This window comes from Panthera pardus, unplaced genomic scaffold (genome assembly GCF_024362965.1).
Source record: "Panthera pardus isolate Hobbes unplaced genomic scaffold, ASM2436296v1 HiC_scaffold_25, whole genome shotgun sequence".
Lineage (NCBI taxonomy): Eukaryota > Metazoa > Chordata > Mammalia > Carnivora > Felidae > Panthera > Panthera pardus.
The window spans coordinates 2,564,872-2,578,607 of record NW_026526821.1 but is presented as its reverse complement, the minus strand read 5'-3'; the positions used below and the strand labels follow the sequence as shown (position 1 = coordinate 2,578,607).

Below are 13,736 nucleotides of genomic sequence, written 5' to 3'. Positions count from 1 at the left end.
CTCCCACCGTGGGCCGGGCAGGAAGTTGGCCTGAGCAGCAGGGGCTCCCCATCCAGAGGGGGCGCCCAGGGTATGTGGGGGTGGGGCGAGGGGAGACTCTGTGCCTCCTTCAGTCCTCAGGTCCCCGCCCTCCTCCCCCTCCCCCGACCCGGGCTCGGACGCCCCGCCGTGGGGGGCGGGGGCGCGGGGAGGAGGCGCCGGGCGCGGGCGCGGCGCGGGGGGCGCGGCGCCTTTAAGGCCCGCGTCAGGCCGAGCGAGCGCAGGGGCCGGGCTCGGGGCGGGGCCTCGGCGGGGCGGCCGCGCGGCTTCACCTGCAGTTCGGAGCGCGCGGAACAGAGGCGCGGGCGGCTGCGAGGCCGGCGGACGCACCGGCCCGAGGGAGCGCGCCGCCGGCCGACTTGGCCTGGCTCCCGGAGCCGGGCGGCGATCGCGGCGGCGCGGCCGGGCTGGAGGCGCGGGGCCCGATCGAGCGGCGGCGGCGGCGGCGGCCATCGGAGCTGCACGATCGGGGCGGCGGCAGCGGCGGCGGCGGCGGCGGCGGCCGGGAGCGGGCTCCGGGCGCCGGGCTCCGGGCGGGCGCCGGGGCGCGGCGCGGCGGGAAGATGACCGCGGGCTCCGGCGTGCTCCTCGTGCTGCTCTCGCTCTCCGGCGCGCTCCGGGTAAGTTGCCGCCTGGCGTCCCGGCCGCTCGGAAGCCCCGGGCACCGCGGGGCCGCCCCCGGAGCCGGCGGGGCGCGCACTCGCCCGGAGGGGCTCTCCCGGGCGCCCCCGCCGCGCGCACCGCTGCATCCAGAGGCTCCCGCGCTCCGCGAAGCCGCCCGCGGTCGGCAGGAGCGGGGAGCCGCCGGGGCAGAGGCGAGCCGTGGTGCGGAGCGGGGTGCGGTGCGGGTGGGTGGAGGGCCCAGAGAGCTCTGCCCGAAGCGGGACCCGCCAAGCATCCCTCGGCCGCCCCAGGTCCGCGGCCGCCGCTCGGAGCTCGGCTCTCCCGCGCCTGGGCAGGCTGCCCGCTGGCGGAGCCGGCGCGCCCTCCATCGCCCGGGAGCCGCGCGCCTCCGGAGTTGGCGAGCCCAGCCCGGGCCGGGACTGCGGGCGGGGGAGCCGGCGGCAGCAGGCGAAGAACCAGGGTCCTGGGGACACCCGGTCTCGCCGCCCCGTGCCGGGGCCGGGGTCTCGCGGCGCGGCGCGGCGCCTCCTCCGTGCTGGGCTTCCGGGTGCTGACCCAGACCGCGGCTGCGGGTGGGCGGCGGATGTGGACCGCGGGGCACCTTCGCCGCGGAGTCCCCCAGGCGCGGCTGGAGCCGGTGTCCGGCGGGGCCCTCGCCGCTCGGAGCGGGGCCGGGAAGTCAGGCGGGCGCGGGGTGAGCGTGCCCGGGAGCGCGGTCCGGGCGCCCGCCTCCTTCCCTCCGAGTCCGCGAGCTCGGCCCCCAGACCGGCTGTGCGCGGCGGGTGCAGGCCCCGGGGGCGGCGTGCGGGGCTGCGCCGGGTGGCGGCCCCGGGGAGGCGGCGGGGCCGCGGGAGTTGCAGGAACCCCCTCTCGTGGCCGATCGGCCTCGCTGCTCCTCCGGGCATCGCGGTTGCAGCCTCCGAAATAAACAAGTGCGGCGCCCCCAGGCCCGCTCGGAGGCTGCGGGGCGCTCCGGCTGCGTTCGCCACTCGCCCGGGCGGGGCGAAACTTTCCCGGGCGAGTTCGCCCCCGGGGTTCCGGTCCTCTGTGGAGCTCGGTTCCCGAGGAGCGGAGCCGCGGCTTGGAGCTTTCCCAAGGAACGAGCCCGCGCCCCTCGCTCTCCCCGTGGCGCTTTGTGGGGAGGGCGTCCGCGTCCGGGCCGGCGGCGCGGTGCCGGAGCCGGGGCCCGGCGGGCGGGCGGCGGCGGCGCGCGGGGCTGGAGCGGGCGCCGCGGCGGGAGGCGCGTTCCGCTCGGCGGCCCCGCGAAGCCACGACCGCGGGCTGCGCCCCTGCTGCCGGCGAGCGCTGGCCGGGGGGAGCGGGGCCGCTGCGCTCCGACGTCTCGGCCCAGCGTCCCGCCGCGCGCGCCGTCTCTTCGACGGTTCCCCTCCGCTCGAGGCTGACCTGTAGCTGCTGTCCCCCGCAGCCTGGCCGGGGGGCTCCCCGCCCGCCCCCCAGCCCCTCCCGCTGGGCAAGACCCGAGGACACCCACCCTTTCAGGTCAGTCAGGGCAGCTGTCTCGCCCGTTTGGGCCAGAGATGGGGCCTCCACGGGCGGACAAGTGTCCAGCCCAGTGGAGGTGCCAGGGCTGGAGGGTGGAGCCGCGTCGCCGGGAGCCTCCCTCCTTGCCCGGCGCTGAGCCGCCTCTGGGAGGACCTCCTCTCTTGCTCTGCCGCCGCCTCTCTCCCTGGGGACCCACAGAGAAGACAGAAGCCCAGCTCTGGGGCCCCGGGGGGGCGGTGGCCGAGAGGGCCTCGGCTGGCTGCACCTCCCTCCTCTCTGTGGCTTCCTCGGCTGTCTTCGGACACTCCTCAGACGTTGCTTTCTGCGGGGACAGAGAGGCCCTCCGAGGCCCGCCGCCCTGCCATCCGCTGGCCCTCCTCCCCGCCTGCACCCCTGTGCCCAGGCCGAGCCAGCAGTTACCCCCTCACCCGCGCTGGGCTCCCGCCGCTTCCGCGCGGGAAGCAGAGGACCCTCCCCTTGACTCGAGGTCAGAAGGTCAGGTGCAGCCTGGCGCTGCGTCACGTGCCGCGTCCTTCACGGGACGTCCATCCCCTGGCGCGGGCATCTCCTCCCGTCACCTGGGCACGAGGAGGGTGAGCCCAGGACAAGAAGGTGCCCCGGAGAGAGACCACAGTCACAGGACACGTCACAAGTGTTCTGTTTCATCGTTATTGTTAATCTCCCACTGCGCCCGGTTTATAAACCGCGCTCGACCGGAGGGTGTGTGTCGAGGAAAAAACGGTTTATACCGAGTTTATACGGGGTTGGGTGCTGGGCGGTTCCGGGCTTCCGTGGGGTCTGGGACGGAATCCCCCCAGGAGGGTGCTGTTGGACCAGGTGAGTCCCTGAGAGCATGGAAGCAGGGGAGCTTGGGGGGAAGGCTGTGGCTCAGGTGGTTCTGTCATAGCCAGAGGCCAGACCCTGCCTGCAGCAGCCACTGAGAGACAAGGGGTTGGATTAAATTTCTGCCAACTTCACGTTTGTCCCGACCTCTTTTCTTTCTGTTCTCAGGCCCATAATGGGGATCTTACAGCCCAGGAGACCTGCAAGGCTGGATTCTCCGAAGAAGACTACACGGCACTAATCTCGGAGAATATTCTGGAAGGAGAGAAGCTTCTCAAAGGTAGGGGGGGCGTGGGGGGTGGGAAGAAATCGCACACTGTGTTCTGGACTGGGGAGACCTTTCCGTGGAAAAGGCGGGTCGGGGCTGTCTTTGAGGCAGGCTGTCTGCCAAATGACGGTTGTGAGGTCAATGAGGTGTCCCTCCGTGGACCTCAAAGGCGTTTTGCATCCCAGGTGAATGATTCAGAGTGCCTGTCATTTTTGAGTGAGGTGAATCATTTCCTGGGCAACAAATTGGAATTCGGATGTAACGTCACCCAAATAATGTGCAGAGAGAGAGACTTTCTTGCTAAGTATTTTTATGTATGAAATTCTGGATTCTTAAATTATCCCTGCTTTGAAATGCATGATAAAGCAGACGATGTTGTTGGAAATGCGGTAAATAAACCCACAGACGTTCTGTTCACAAATGTGGTATTCATTTTCATTACTACCCCACTGATAACACGAAAACACACATGCAGGAGGGAACTACCAATTAGCTTTATCGTAATTGTAGGATTATATCCACGTTTGTGATGGGAACGTCAGAGGCAGCTTCAAAAGTCAAGAGACAGGAGATCATTCTGTATGTTGATCCGTTTCCCTTTCGAGACAAACTAATTAAACTTCCCATGTGTACGGGAGGGGAGATCAATCAGGCCTTCCTTGTGAGGTTTCCAAGTCCTACCGCGAACACCGTGGCTGAGCGCCTTCCCAGAAGCAGCAGCTTTTAGCCGGTTTCGGAGCGACGGAGGGAGCAAACTTTGGATAAGGCTTCAGAGCTAAATTTCAGCACTCACGACTAAATAATCCTCATAGCGCTGACTTTCTCCCCAGCTTTGGGTTTCAGGGAATCTCAGATTCTCAAGAGCTGACAGCAGCTCCTTAGGGGGGCGGTGGTGGGGGTTTTTCGGATTCTCTTCCTCGGGGACAGAGCTCGGTCACTTATCTTGTTTGTTCTTGGTTACGTGAACGGGATTTTTATTTGGGGCTGAGTGCGGCTTCCCTCACCTGTTTGTTGTCATCTGCGTTGACCTGCTAAGGGCATCATCTGTGGAGCCTTTTCGTGGATTACCCACCCTCCCTCCCCCCAAAAATCCGCGGCAGTTGCCCGGAAGCAGAATGGGCGTGTTGCATGAGTAGGCATATGTGGTGAGAGCCTTAGGAGATGCTCTGTGAATGTGCTGTGCGTGTCATTTCAGAATTCGAGAGGGTAGACCCTCTTTCAGGATGGATTGGCCTCCCGAGCGTTCCTGTGTGCCCTCAGGGAAGGCCTGGAACATTCTTCTACTCTCAGTGCGTTGTACTGTTGCACACAACAGGGACGCTGTGGTGCCCCCGTGTGCTGATCTGGAAGCTGGCTTCTTGTGCCTCTCTGGGCAAGGAGCCACACCTGATGGGATCTTGGAGTTTCGCTTTTACCCAGGAATTTCAGAAAGAAGGCCTCTGTTTTAGTAATAAGTACTACCTACCGCAGAAGAGCATGGCAGAATCTCAGACCTCTTATGATGAAACGTGGGATTTCTAACAGGCGTCTGGTCTCCCCCCCACCCGCTGGTGGAGAGCTGGCCCCTCCGCTCTTGGCCCGCGTGGTGGGGAAGTCACGATCGCTGGCTGAATGTTGGCCTGCCCCGTGAGCCCAGATGGTTTTTACCCAGCATGGGGTGAAGAGCCCACCATGGCAGGCAAACTGGGACCAGCAGACAGGCTTTGTGGATGCGGGACTCATTTTCTGGGCCCTTACTTGTACCTGAGATGTGGCCCAGCGCAGCCCAGGTTGAGGGGAGCTGTGTCTCAGTCACTGGGGCCTGCTCCTCCCCTCCTCTGGGGTAGGCTGGAGCCCCACTGCTTCTCCTGCACCTGCCTCCGTCCCCCTCCACCACGCCGTTCTCAGGGACCGAGAGATGTTTTCTATCTCAGAAATAATTGTTGCAGATACGGAAGCAAAAGCCAACGCTGACATACATTCAAACCAGGACAGATAAAAATGTCTCTGTGTACAAACTTTGCAAGTGACAAGACTGCAGTGAAGATGTGTGGGTCCAAGATAAGATATTGGCACAACACTTCTGTTATTCTGGTAGGAATCAGGTTAAGCTGATAATGACTCCTTATAATTGAGTTACTCCAACGGAGAGAGCTTAACCTTCATTTGATGAGCAAAGCTTCACGGCGTCCCCATTTTATTGTAAGTACGCTGTAAGCCATTAACGACTGCTCAGTGGCTCCTTCTCTGCCTGAGTCAGCTTACCAGCAGCCCCGAACCTCCAGATTCCAGAAGGAGCGATTTGTTACATGGTAATTAACTTATTTATGATAAGTGGATGGAAGAAATGTCGTGGCATTTTGTTTTATGTCTAAATGAAAAGCATTTCCGTTCTAAAAATTTCATGCTAATTAGGCTTAAAATAGTTTTCCCCAATAGGACAGCAAATACTATGGTACTGTGGACCTTTGGACCAACGGAGCGTTCTGTGGGACGAGTGCCCCTGGTTCCTAGATTCCTAGATCCCCTCCGAGTTCTGTCTCCTGTGTCTGCTTTTTCTGGCAAGCACGTGCGTGTGGTCCCATGGACTCTTAGCTGTGGTTTTGTTTTCAAGGTAGTTCACTACGGCCGCGATCACCGGTGCATGGTAATACCCAAAGTAGGTTGGTTAAGCGGTTTCTCCCTGGGCCCAAATGGAACGTTCTGGGAGCCCTGGTTGAGCGGGGGCCGGTTGCCCAGCCGGTGTCTTTTTCTCTGCTTTGTTAATAATTAACGGTCAGCCCTGCTGAGGAGGCCGCAGCTGATGCGGTGACCTGCATTGCTCTGTTGTGGCGGGCAGAGTTCTGGAAAACCCAGAGCGGCTCCGCCCGAGGATGGGAGGGTGACAGGATGTGTGGTGGGGACCCACGTCGCACGGGTCCTGTCTCCTCCGGGTGCTGGAAAAGAGGCAGCGTGTGAGTAGAAACGTTCGGAGGGGTCTGGGCCTTACCTAGGGGAAGCGGGCTCAAGTGACACAGAAAAGAGGAGTCTGCTTCGATGACGAGCCGTTGTGTTCCCCTCCTGCGTGAGCGTGGGGCCGTAGTTGTGCACCCTGGGCCACACTCTGCTCCCTCATCGGAGGACTTCCGTTCTCTGCTTGGCCATCTCTCTTACCTAAACCGGAAATTTCATGAGGGCCGCAGCTGTCACTCTGGTTTACTATTTTAGATCATTTCAGGATGTTCAGAAGGAGGAGAGAGATGGTCGAGGGCTGGGGCGGCGGCTTATCAGCGGCATCATCACTTGCCTGGTTTAACCCTGCCGTCTTTACTTTGTCAGTTCGGTTTATTGCCTCGTCGTTGTAAACTGGCTGCTGCGGCTCCGGGCATCGCACATGAGGTTGGAGCAGGATGAAGCGAGGAGGGGGTAGCACCGTCCGCATCCCTTCCCTGTACCGGGAAAGCAAGCACTTCGTCAGGTGGCTCGCTGTTCTGGTCGGCTGGAGCTTGGTCACCCGCCGCTCCCAGCCGCGAGGGGTGGGGACGCTGGGAAGGAGAGGGCTGTGTCGCCGTATCTGGGTTAGAGCTGTTACGATCCCCGACCTGGTAGAGCCGTGTCCTCGGAGCGAGTGGGATCCTGTTTTCGGAAGGAGGAAGGGAGGGGTGGACGCAGGGAGACAAGCAGCGACATCCGCTGCCGGCGCCCTACCTGCCGCGTCGTGGGATGAGCGACTCCTTTGCGTACCAGGCGGGAGGGGGCGGGACGGTCCCAGACCGTCCAAGTGCAGGTGTTTGCGGTCAGCAAGCGAGCATTTGCCACGATGTGATCGGCGCGGCCACGAGTACCCTTATCTCCTCTGGACGAGGACGCGGAAAATAGCCGCCCTGCCCCCTCGGTGTGGACAGGTCGCTCCTGCCAGGGCAGAAGGCAGCCCCAGGCGTGCGCGCGAGAAGGTAAGCGAGCCCTCCCGCCTACCCAGCCCCCGGCTTCGTGCCCGGTGTGTGTGCGGGCCGCATGCGGGCTTTCATCTCGGATGAAGACGTAACGAAGGAGCCCGAGAGCGCCGACGCCCTGGCACGTCTGGGGCGCCCTGGTTAAGTCGCGGGGGAGCGGGAGCTGCCGTGAGCGAGCGGGTAAATGGCACTGGTGACCCCCCCGGCCAGCACCGCCTCGCCGTCTTCCTCGGCGATGCCCCTTCTGTACCCACCCGCCTGGCGTACGCGGAGTCCTGTTTAAGAGGCTCACCCAGCAGGTGGACGCCCTCACACCAAGGTGGCGGTTCAAGCCGTGGGGCCTCATTAGGGTGTGCTGCTAGATGACGCTTCTGGGAAGGGGGTTTTGCGTGGCTCTGTTCGCTTTTCTTCCTGGTAAAGAGGAACAGATTCGGCTGGCCACGCCTTCTGCCTTTTGCTTTTTACCTCCTTCTCCTGCCTGGAAGACAGATGTGATGTCTGAGGCAGAGCAACCATCTTGTGACTGTGAGGACGGTAGAGCGGGAACTGGATCCTAGGTGGCGTCCTTGAAGGGCATCCAGATAACCCGTGGGCTCGTTGTCCCCCAAGAGGTGAGAAGAACGAGGCTAACACACCGCAGTTGAGTTTCTTGCTGTACGTGACCCAACGCAGTTCCTGATTTAGGGAGACAGTGCTGTGCACCCTAGCTAGTGCCTGTCCTTGTCTCTGGAAACTTGGAGTACATTTCATCCTCTGACTTGTGCCCAGGTTTTGGGGTCCTTCTCAGTTTTTGTTCCTTGGGCCCTGATTTCCGTCTCTCTTTAGTGGCCTGGCTAGTACCCATGCCTAGCTGAGAGCATGCCGTGGGCACTCAGTAAGTATTTGCTGGGCAGATGAAATGAACGGGCACCACGTTCGAGTCCGCGGCCAGGATGTGGATGAGTCCTTACGTGTCTGCCCCTCCCATCGTGGAGTGCACAGTCTCCGTGGGCTCTCTTAGCTGTCCTCATCCAGGGGGGCGGGCACTGGGACTTCGTCTCTGTCCGCGGTATCGACCGGCTCTGGGGAACCTCGGTCTCCACTAGGTGGAGGTGAGCGGGCGCAGAGCAGGACCGCGCCCCGACGGTGAGCTCCGCCCCCGTGGACGCGGCCCTCGTGGCCCGACTGGGTGCTGCGCACCGGGTCCCTGAGGCAGTGTGTCGGGAGTTCCCGTCTTCTGACTTCTGCCCCATGTGTATAATCACCTGTCACCAAATCAAAACCCTCAGTGCCGAAAGCTCACACGCCAGTTACACGTGAGGAGGATGCACGTGTGGAAGCTGTGGCCCGAAGGTGAAGGTTTTGCGGTTCAGAACCGCGTGTTCTAGCGGCCTCTCGAGATGAGGAAACGGGAGGCCTTGTGTGCTTGTCCCGTGACAACACGGAGTTCGGGCCACGCTGCCTGCCAGCCTCCGCGGACACCGCCCTTGTGATCCTCGCAAAAGCTCTGCCCATGAGTAGCACTGGTCCCGTTTCGTGGATCAGAAGCCCGTGACCCCAGTCGGGAGCTTGGCTAGAACGCGCTGATCTGCTGTGCCTTCCCTGTCTGTCCAGACCCACGCTTGTAGCTCATTTAGATCCCTCACGTACCGTGTGCAAAGATGGTTCCGGAGCGCCAAGGTCACGTGCACATAGGATAGCCCAGATGTTCCGGGCACTGTCAGAAAATTAGTAATTATCAAGCATTCAGACGTGCTAATTGTTTCCCGTTTTGGACGTTTGCAACAAACAGAAGCCCAGTGTATCAGGAGGTGCCGGACGGGCGGCACTGATGTGCGAGGGCTCATCTGAAGTGGGTCCAAACTCTGTGGACACCTTGGGTTTGCAGAACCGGCCCCAGGATCAGCAGAGCCAGGGTTCCGTGAGGCCAACAGGAGTCTTCAATTCTGGGCACGTAGCAGACGGTCCAGGGCATGTGCTCAGGGGGCTCTGAGCCCTGCCAGCGCTGGGGGAGGCCGGGAGAGACCCCCCCCCCCAGGCGAGGCCTGCAGCCTGGAAGCTGGACATGGGTGACCCGGGCACTGGGGACAGTGAGGAGGCCTACGATCGTGGACCGCCAGGGGGGCCACAGACCGTGGCTTGAAGGAGGTTTCTGGCACTTTCTCCTGGCCGGCTGTGTGTGCCTTCCATCTGCCGTGGTCCTTTCTACCCTGGGTCTGGGGTCCCAGGTGTTTGCAGGGGCCTCCCATTTTAGGTTTCCAGGCCTCTCCCCTCCCCTCCCCCATCCCATCCCCTTCCCCTCTCTCTCCCTCACCTCCCCCTTGCCTCTTCTCTTCTCTCCCCCTTCCCTTCCCCTCTCTCCTTTTCCCTCTCTCCCCCCTCCCCTCCTTCTCCCTCCCCCTTCCCCTCCCCCTCTCCTCCTCCACCCCCACCTTTCTTTGCAGCATACTGAAGTAGATGCCAGAACTAATAATGACTTGAGAACTTGAGAACAAGTGAACAAGCAAGCATTCGAATGTCCTGATTTTTCTGACTTTCTGAAGGAACAATCTTTACTTAAAATGGATTTCACCATAAAAAAAAAATACCCTCATGTGAGTTTCTTTGCGTCGAGAGTCCAAAGTTCTCCCGCGTGTGTTCTTGTGAAACCTCAGGGCACTTGCCTCTGAGTTTTCGTCCTCAGAGGGGGGCCTGGCCTGTTGCAAGCGGGGGTGGTGAAACCCTTTGCTTTTGTCAGAAGGCTCAGAATTTGGGTGACTTTTTGCCCGCGCTCTAGGCTGCCCTCTCCTGGTGGCCTCTGGCACTGTTTCAGGTTGGCTCCCTGACTTCCATTCTTACAGGAAAGAAGACAAAACAAAGCAAACCTAGTTGATTATCCTCAACCGGGTGTCCCCCCACCCCCCGAGTGCTAACCTGCCCTCTCACTTAATGCCCTCGAGACACCTGCGGGCTCAGGGTGTTGGTAGGTCACGCCCCGGCCCACCTGGTTCTGTGCAGGGGTCTCTGTGACTTTCCATCCCCCGCACGACTTCTCCAGGGAGGAGTCCGCTTAGGTCATGGACTGTGTTAGTTTAGCGTAGCCCAGTGATCCGCGTATTTGGTGGCTTAACGCACACAAATTTATCCTCTCGCTGTTCTGGACACCAGAACTCCAACAGGGGCCGGTCCTCTGGGCTTCAGTCTGCAGGGGGGCGGTTGGGCAGGGCTGATTCCTTCTGGAGGCTCTGACCTCACGGCCACGCTGGTACCTCTGCCCGTACCTTCCCCTGTGCTCCCATCACCACCTCTGACCTGGCTGCCTCCCGCCTCCGCTCAGGAGGACCCTCGTGACGGCTTTGGGCTCACCCGTAAAATGACCCGAGATCCATAATCATCCCCAGGCTGCTTCTGCGCAGACCCGTGTGCATGTGAGGCGACACTCCAGGCATCCCTGGGGCCTCCCGCGGGCGTTAGGAAGGAGGGACACACGGTCGCTTCCTGCTCCCACGTGTATCCCGTCCTCATGTCCCTTCGTGCGGTTCCGAGGGGTCCTCAGCAGTTGTTCACCGCGGGGGAAGCGGGGGCCCAGGGTGACCGAGGAAACCCGGCTCTTGGACGCCCCACGCAGCCCTCATCCAGTCCCGCCTCTTGGCAGGGGCCCCCCACCTGCCGTAGCTGTGTCCGTAGTTGGGACCCTGTTGGGCAGCTTCCTCATGGGTCCCGAGATGTGATTTGCCACTCGAGGGCGTGAAGGGTAAGCGGAGGCTCCCAAGCCCAGAGCAGCTTCCGGTCTGGCTGCTGCCAACGTTGCCTTGTTTGGTTTCACTGTTTTCTCGCTGACAGTGTGTGGGGATTTGGGAAGGATTAAGGTAAGCCTTCAGCGACAGATAAACATCCACGGGCGGAAGAGTGCCAGTCCCCGCCTTGTCTCTAGGAGGACGGTCCTCCCGGAGGATGGGAGGGGACCAGCAGGAGCCACAGGTGCCGAGGGAGGCGTTCCTGGCCTGGTCTGGATACAGTTCAGTTGAGTTCCAGCCCCGGGGTGGGGCGTGTGCAGACCTGTGTCTGCCGGGAAGGATCCTTCTCTCTCTGTCTCCGGACCAGATGGAGAGAGGCTTTCCTTCTGGGTCTTCCCTCAGGACCGCGTGCGTGTGCCTGTGCACCTGACTCAGAAGAAAGTCGGGTTTTTGTCTTGCTTTGGTTTTTCCACCCAAGTGTGAGTTTGAACACTGTTGACACTGACCTGCCTGGAAAGCTGAGGGGGGACCCCTCGTTTGCCGAACACATGGCCCCGGGCTCCTGCTTATAGCAGGGCTCATAGAAGAGCGCAGGGTCAGAGTCAGGGGCATTCTTGGGAGGGGGGCTGAGCTGGGGTGCCCTCCCTTCCCTGGGCCTCAGTTTCCTTACCTGGAGAGCAGAGACCTAGCACGTCCACCTGTGGCCGAGGAACCACCTGCCTGGGGGGCACTTGTGAAACCTGGCAGACCCCGGGTCCCCTCCCAGACCCTCCGGCCTGGGTTGAATGGTGGGGGCCCACAAGCTACATGTCCCTGGAACCTGTGGCTGATTTTGTTTGGAGAAAGGCTCTCGCGGGTATAATTAAGTAAGGATCTTGAGATGAGATTATCCTGGATGATCTGGGGGGAGGGGGGCTATATCCAGTGACAGGCGTCCTTAGAAGAGGAGACACAGGGGAGAAGCCACAGGAGGGGAGGCAGGAAGGACCCTTCCCACACCTTGACTTTGGACTCTAGCTTCTAGAACTCCAAGAGAATAAATTTTTGTCACTTGAAGCCACCGAGTTGGTGATCATTTGTTACAGGTGCCCTGGGACACTGCCACACCCACCGCATCAGAAATCCTGGGGATGCGGCCTGGGCCTCTGCCTGTTTGATGTGTCTCATGGGGAAGCTGATGCTCATTAAAGCCTGAGGGCCTTGGGTCTAGAGGGCTCAGGACCCCAGGGGTCAGCATCCCTCGTGAGGAACCGTGTTCTCCCTGAGGGTGTGTGTGGGGGGTGGGGAGGGTAGCCCGCATCGGAAGGCGTGCCTCAGGGGGTGGGGTGGTTGGAACAAGGCTGTGAGCATCCGTGTCTCCAGGACGGCAGATGAGGCCCCTCAGCACGGTGACACAGCATTCCGTGTTCCAGAGCGTGACAGAGGGTTCCGTCGGAATTAAAATGTATATGGGACGTTGGCTCTCCTCCCGTTATCTTTCCTTTCAGATGCCATCTTAACAAGGATGATAGCTCAGGTGATTTTGCGTAGATGTGTCGTAAATATCGTGTTAATCTCCAGGTGTGTATTTGGGAGTGGCGCATGTCTGCGCTCGCTCCCCCTGCTCTCGGGCAGGGAGGCGTGGGTACAAGGCGCCTCTCCTCCCCCCAGGGCTGCTTTGCCGAGCCGGTGCAAAAAGGCGTGAGTTCTGTCTCCGAGTGTCTCGTTCCTCGTGTTCCGAGGCTGTTCCCGCCCGGCTGCTCGGCTCCTCCGAAAGCAGAGGGAGCCGGCTTGCCCTGGAGCAGCCGCTCGGCGGTTTGCAAGGGCCCAGCCCCTGTCGCCGTTGCTCCTTTGCAGCTGCGTTGGGGGCAGCCTCCGTTTCCCCGGGGATGGTCGCAGGGTACCCTGAGCGGTTGCCGGGGAACCCCGGGTACCTCGCGGGGAGTCTGCTGCCACAGGTCCCACAGCCCGGCCGTCCTGACTCCTCCAGGGTCTGGGTGGGCAGCCTGTTCCCGCCAGGAGACGACGCAGGATGCCTGGGGTCCCCAAGTCGTGCCCCAGCTGGGCCCTGGGGCCGCGTTTGCCTCTGGTGGCGGAGCTGCTGGGTAAGCCACTTGGTGGCTCGGTCCTGACGCTCGGGCTGCTTTGTAGTCGGAGGGGATTTCCGGGAGAAAGACCCCCTTCTTCCTTTCTTTTTTATTCTTCAGCAAGGTACTGAGAGCGGGCCTGGGCTGGCCCGTTGGAGGGACGCCCGCGGGCGTTTGATTACTGAGCGCCGTGAACAGGATGGGCCACGCGTGCAGCCCCCTTCGGCGAGCACCGGCACGTCACGGTGGGACGGTCATTCTCGTGTGGTGACCGCGGCTCTTCTGAGCTGGGCTCTGTGCTGGGCGCCTCCCCGGGGCCAACTGCGTGCATCTGCGCAACCGACCCCGGGAGGCAGGCGCGTCACTGGCCCCCCTTTACCAAGCAAGGGCTGCTGACGCATGACGCTTCGGGGTCCCGCGTCCACGCTCCCCCGCTGGCGCCTGACGCCGTCCCCCTGCCCCGACCATCACCACGGTCCCGGATTTTCCGGGTGGGAGGGCCGGGACTGTTCGGCTTCGGGGTGTCCAGACCCAGTGCCCCGTCGGCGGCTGTGTGACCCCAGATGCGTGTCGTGACCTGCGTGACCTTCAGTCGCACTGGCCGTGGGAGGAGACGAATGGGAGCCCTGGGCTGGCCGGGGAGTCTGGGTGGCCCTGCAGGCGGACGTACAACGAGCGGGAGGCAGACCCGGCCTGTTGAGGGCGCCGCTGAGCTGCCCCGGGTCACCGGGTCACGGGTGCTACTGCCTCAGCCAGTGCAGCTGGCCCTGCTCAGCCCCGCGGTACC

General features: G+C 62.1%; 1 protein-coding gene across 1 annotated transcript in view; it reads left to right on the top strand.

The window, feature by feature from the left end:
• Positions 1–289: 289 nt before the first annotated feature.
• The window catches only part of CDH4 (cadherin 4), a 536,800-nt gene continuing 523,353 nt past the window's right edge, over positions 290–13,736 (top strand). Inside the window, 2 exon segments of the mRNA XM_019426377.2 lie at positions 290–659; positions 3,178–3,289. Of these exon segments, the coding sequence (XP_019281922.2) occupies positions 603–659; positions 3,178–3,289 (169 nt within the window). The 5' untranslated portion in view covers positions 290–602.